The sequence below is a fragment of the Hipposideros armiger genome, unplaced genomic scaffold (genome assembly GCF_001890085.2).
Source record: "Hipposideros armiger isolate ML-2016 unplaced genomic scaffold, ASM189008v1 scaffold_526, whole genome shotgun sequence".
NCBI classification, from domain to species: domain Eukaryota; kingdom Metazoa; phylum Chordata; class Mammalia; order Chiroptera; family Hipposideridae; genus Hipposideros; species Hipposideros armiger.
The window spans coordinates 12860-17607 of NW_017731876.1; the positions used below are offsets into that span (position 1 = coordinate 12860).

Consider the following 4748-nt stretch of genomic DNA (forward strand, 5'->3'; position numbering starts at 1 on the left):
AAAAAAAAAAAGAAAGGTAGACAAAGAGAACTAAAGCCCCATTTTCTATGACATGAAGTTACTAGGTAATGTCTGTTGTTCAATCAAAAGAAGTATAAGCATATAATTTAGAAATAAGTATTTAAATTCCAGTAGAAAAAATTAGAAAGTTTCCTCACTGAAGCCTTGGCTAGAGGGAGGACTACAGGAGTGTGGGGTGGCCGAAGAGTAGGCATGCAAACCACTGGTGTTTTGAAATTAGTCTTTCAGCAGTAGTATTGGATGTTTAAACTACGTGACTCTGGAAATACAAATTTTTATTTAAAAGTAAACAAGCTTCTGAAGTAGCCAAACCAAATATATCAACAGCCAGGAAGTTTTAAATTTCTGAAACTGAAAAATCCCACGGTCTGGGAATCAGACACCTGGGTTCCCTTTTACTGTTGCTAGTTTGCAGGTCAGTGTTTCCTTGATTAGGTTACTCAACTGCTGAACCTGCATTTCCTCATCTGCAAAAGGAGGTTATGATGTCTCTGATGTCTGTGAGTTACAAAATAAATTTATTAACCACTGTCTGGCATCCTACACTTACAGATACTGAGGCTGGGCTGAGCTTTTGCACTGGGAAAGAGTTTTGAATATCTGCCTTACAGAGCAGATGGAGAGGGCCCTGAAGGGGCCTAGACTGTAGATGCCAGCAATGCCAGACCTGTATCCTGCAACCACCGCCCTGCTGAGGTGACATTCAGCTCACGGGCCACCATGAAAAGGGCAGGCCAGGCTCCAAAGCAATGCATTTTNAATTTGTTTCAAATCTTTGTTTTAAACTGAAAGGTACCAAACAGAAAAGGAGGCTTTGGCCTTGAACGGCCCCTCTAAGTCTCACTCCCGCAGGGGGACACTGACGCTGGCCAGGGTGCTGAAGGCGGGGCTTGCACAGGGCAGGCGGGCTGGGGGAGCTTCAGGCCCCCAGTCTGCTCTCTCTGAGCTGATGACATTCGAGGAACCGGCACCAGGGGCGTGAGAGTCAGCCCAGGGCAGCAGAGCTTTGAGAAGATGCTGTCTCAAGTGAGAGAGAAGGGAGTGATCGTGGAGGAGCACACACACGTGGGCCTGCCGCGGTTTCTTAGGGAACAGTCACAGCTGATTAAGTTTCTACAAAGGCACAGGCTTGTGACAAAGCCCAAAGTGTATGAATGGCATCTGAGGGAAGAAATGGGTTATCATAACAGGAGGCTCAAAACCTCAAGCAGCTGTTTTCATACCAAGTTACCGAGTCTGAACACTGAGTTGAATGTGTCTAAGAGAACTCCCAAAAGGACAAACTTCACACTGACCTTGATAAGCCCAGGAGGAGGTTTTTCATAACTAGAAAGGAAAAAAAAAAATTCATCAACCACAGTAATAGGAACACAACACATTTTAACAAGCAAAAAGCAACTGCAGGCTAAAACATAATAAAAAGGGTATATTTAGTATAAACTTAAAACTACGTTATACCTAAAATAGTGAATAAAATAAGCCCAGCACTCAAGAGAGCACAAATAAATAAGCGGATGCTATTCCACATCCTGCTGAGATCTAGAACCTAAATTCATTGTAACAATAACTAACTTGGGTGTCTTAGCACGATTTAATTTTTGGAAGAAAGGAAAGCAAGAGATAGGGAAAATGTGAGGTAAGAAGACCCATGAGTTAATTACGGTTCGAAACTGTTGTTACAGTTGTCAGGTTGTTTACGCAGCATAACTTCCACTTAACATTGAAGAGGGTTAGCTCCTGAAACCCATGTAATCTAATGATTTCATGTTTTCTTCATCCTGACCCTTTTCTTATGCACCAACTTGAAAGACCCATGAGAACAGAGTAAATATTGTGGGTGCAGGGGCTAGGAAGAACTTTATAAGGAAAAAGTGAAATGCTTTTCCAGTTCTCTAAGATGGGAATGAAAACAAGTTTGGCGATATGATACTGTGATTTATAATAAGAAATACATACTGGTTTTCATCTACTGCTCCTGGCACATAGCTCCTAAAGCCCTTATATTTCCTATGTAAGAGCCACAGGGGCATCTTTTGCTATAATATTTAGTTTTGTTCCGAATTCCTGAAATAGCTCCAGAGCTATAAAGATGGAGTTTCTTTTGTTATTCATAAGTGAATTTTGTTATTCACTCAGTCTTGTGGGACTGAATCCTCAGCCTGTGGGATCTGACGCTATCTCCAGGTAGACAGTGTCAGCATTGAGTTCAATTTGTAGACATCTACTTGGTGTCCTGAGAACAGGAGAATTATGCGGTGGTGCTGGAAATCTCCCCCGCCAGCTGGAGCAAGTGTAGTGCTGTGAGAGTAGTTTGAACATAGACAAGGAGAGGATGAGAAATGCTGTCAGTAGCTACAGCAAGAACAGCTTCCCTTGGGCTTTCTCTAGGACCCTTTCCAGTAAGGATTGTGGTGGAGGCTTCTCCGGAGGTGTTCTAAAGGGACAGAGGAGGACTTACTCCCTAAAGATTACATAGTAAACAAGTGGGTATACACAGAGTTGGCTTTTTTAGGTATGCTATTTCCAAAGCAAATACTTAAAATATTTTCCAGGGGAAAGTTGCGGCATGTCTTAGGCCCAGGCTTGTCTTAGTGAGGAACGTGGTAACTTGCATAAGCTGGGAAGGTGACAGGATTTAGCAGCAGCCATTCATCAGAGAGATGAATGCTATGCTTTATCAAGGGAGTTTGGAAAGGAGGTGGTAAATTTATGTAAATACCCAGTAACCCAACAATACTTTCTTTTTTCCATAGGAGTTGTACAAATAACACGTGGCCAGACAAGTTAAGGTCCACATTCCTGAAAAAAAATAAGAGAATGTTTTTGCCTAGACGGAAAAAGGACAGTGATGGAACTGCGTATTGTGAAATCTGTTATTAGCAATGGCCTTCCCTAAGAAGTCCATTTTTCAACTGTTTCCAGAAATTTGTTTTTTTTTCTAGGGCTAAACAATTCATTAGTTTATATAGCATGTTAAAAAAGATATTTCTCAAATAAAAGGTAATATTTACCTATTAAAAATAACAGATTTGGAAACGGAAGTGTGTTTACTGTGTAGTTGACCTCTGTGCTATGACAGCTGAAAAGTCTGCATTCTCTTTGTAGTTAGTCCTTAGGAAATTGTAGAAAACGCTGGTGGAGGCCCATTATTTTGTACCATCTGTGAAGTCTTGTGATTATATCATTCAGATGGAAATAAGTTGCTCTGAGCAGTATGAAGACTAAATTTAGATAAGAGAGGAAAAAATTCTCTTCCCAAGTGGCTAGGGGGGAAGGAATTCTGCCAAGTACTTAAAAATACTCTTTGGATCTTTTGAATGCTGGGATGGGATTTCTTTTGGAAGAGTCCTTCATGGAAGCATACGCCACTTCAGTCGTTCCTGCATCTGCCTCCCGTAGGGCTGGAAGGCAGAGAGAAACCGTCATGTACACGGAATCTTGCTTCGGGTGTGCCTGGCAGCCTAGGAGCCCCTGAGTGACAGAAGGAGCATGGGATGGAGCACAGAGTGGGAGACTCACATGCCTTTGGGGCCTGGCAGGTGTGGTCAAAGGGTATGAAAAGTTAAGGTCACGTATAAGAAAATGACCAGAACAGTGGGAGGGGACCTAAAGAGGGCATACCAGGGCATGGAAGGATGTGAACTGCATTTGTAAACATCCACTATGCGGCTTCCCGCTTAACATGGCCGGCTGACCAACTTACTTACCTGCCTGCCTTTCGCAGACTCTTAAAAGGACAGTAAAGAAACAAAAAAGGTAAGTGGCCACAAAGAAATCCTAGGAGGAGATACTAGCAGAGAACAATGTCAAGACAAGGCGGGAAGACAATGGAAAGTGGAAGAAAATAACTGACATCTTTAGGTGGAGAAGTTACCACCTTTGGAAGATGGGTTGGGAGTATGAACACTGTATGGATAAAACCAACGGAACACCAGTATTCTCCTTCCTCACAGCCAGGAGATTACCGTCACCCTTCTGCAGGTTTAGTGGCCAGTGAAACTTAACCGGAGAGACCCCAGATGCAGGGGCACATTGGCGCAGCTCAGGATGGGGTGAAGGTGAGCACATGCTGAAAACAGCTGTCTGAACTCTGGAACCAAAGCCCCTTACTTCCCTCTCCATCCCAAGCCAGGACATTGGCACCCAGGCCTGAGAATGGAAGGTTCTTCTTTGGACGAACTGAACAGGCCCCAAGAAAAAACTCTTACCTGCTGATATGTGGGAGTCTCCCCATGAAAAGGGCAGATCACAGTCTGATATTTCTATTGTGAAATGTACAGTCAACAAACCAGCACCTTTGTGCTCTGTCTCAACAGCCCTCTTCAGAATAGCTTTACAACGCCTCATTGTTAGTGGGGGAGACTCAAGGATCTTTACACATTAGGGAAAAACCTCTAAGTGAAAGAGATAAAAATGAAAGGCAAAGAAGAGACAGGCAATGCAAGGAGAAAAGAAAAAATTAATGAGTATCCTCAAAGATGAGAGAAGAAATATTGATGAAACAACAGGTGCTATGAAAAAAAAAGTTCTCAGAAAAAGGAAAACCTCTTGAAAATTAAAAATATAACTGAAACTTAAAACAAGTGCAATGGGGGAAGGATTGGAAGATACATCAAGAAAGGTAGACAGGGCCGTGGCGCGATGGTTAAGAACTCGCTTGGGATGCCAGAGGGCCCCGGTTCGGATCCCACATATGAGGGCCAGTGACACTGCCCTCTACAGCTAAG

The 4748-nt window shown here is 43.0% G+C and overlaps 1 protein-coding gene across 1 annotated transcript in view; it reads right to left on the bottom strand.

The window, feature by feature from the left end:
• The window catches only part of LOC109396574 (retinitis pigmentosa 9 protein-like), an 18808-nt gene that overhangs the window by 10790 nt on the left and 3270 nt on the right, over positions 1-4748 (bottom strand). Inside the window, exon 2 of the mRNA XM_019668468.1 lies at positions 1253-1347. Coding sequence (XP_019524013.1) covers positions 1253-1347 — 95 coding nt within the window. The remainder of the gene's footprint in view (positions 1-1252; positions 1348-4748) is intronic.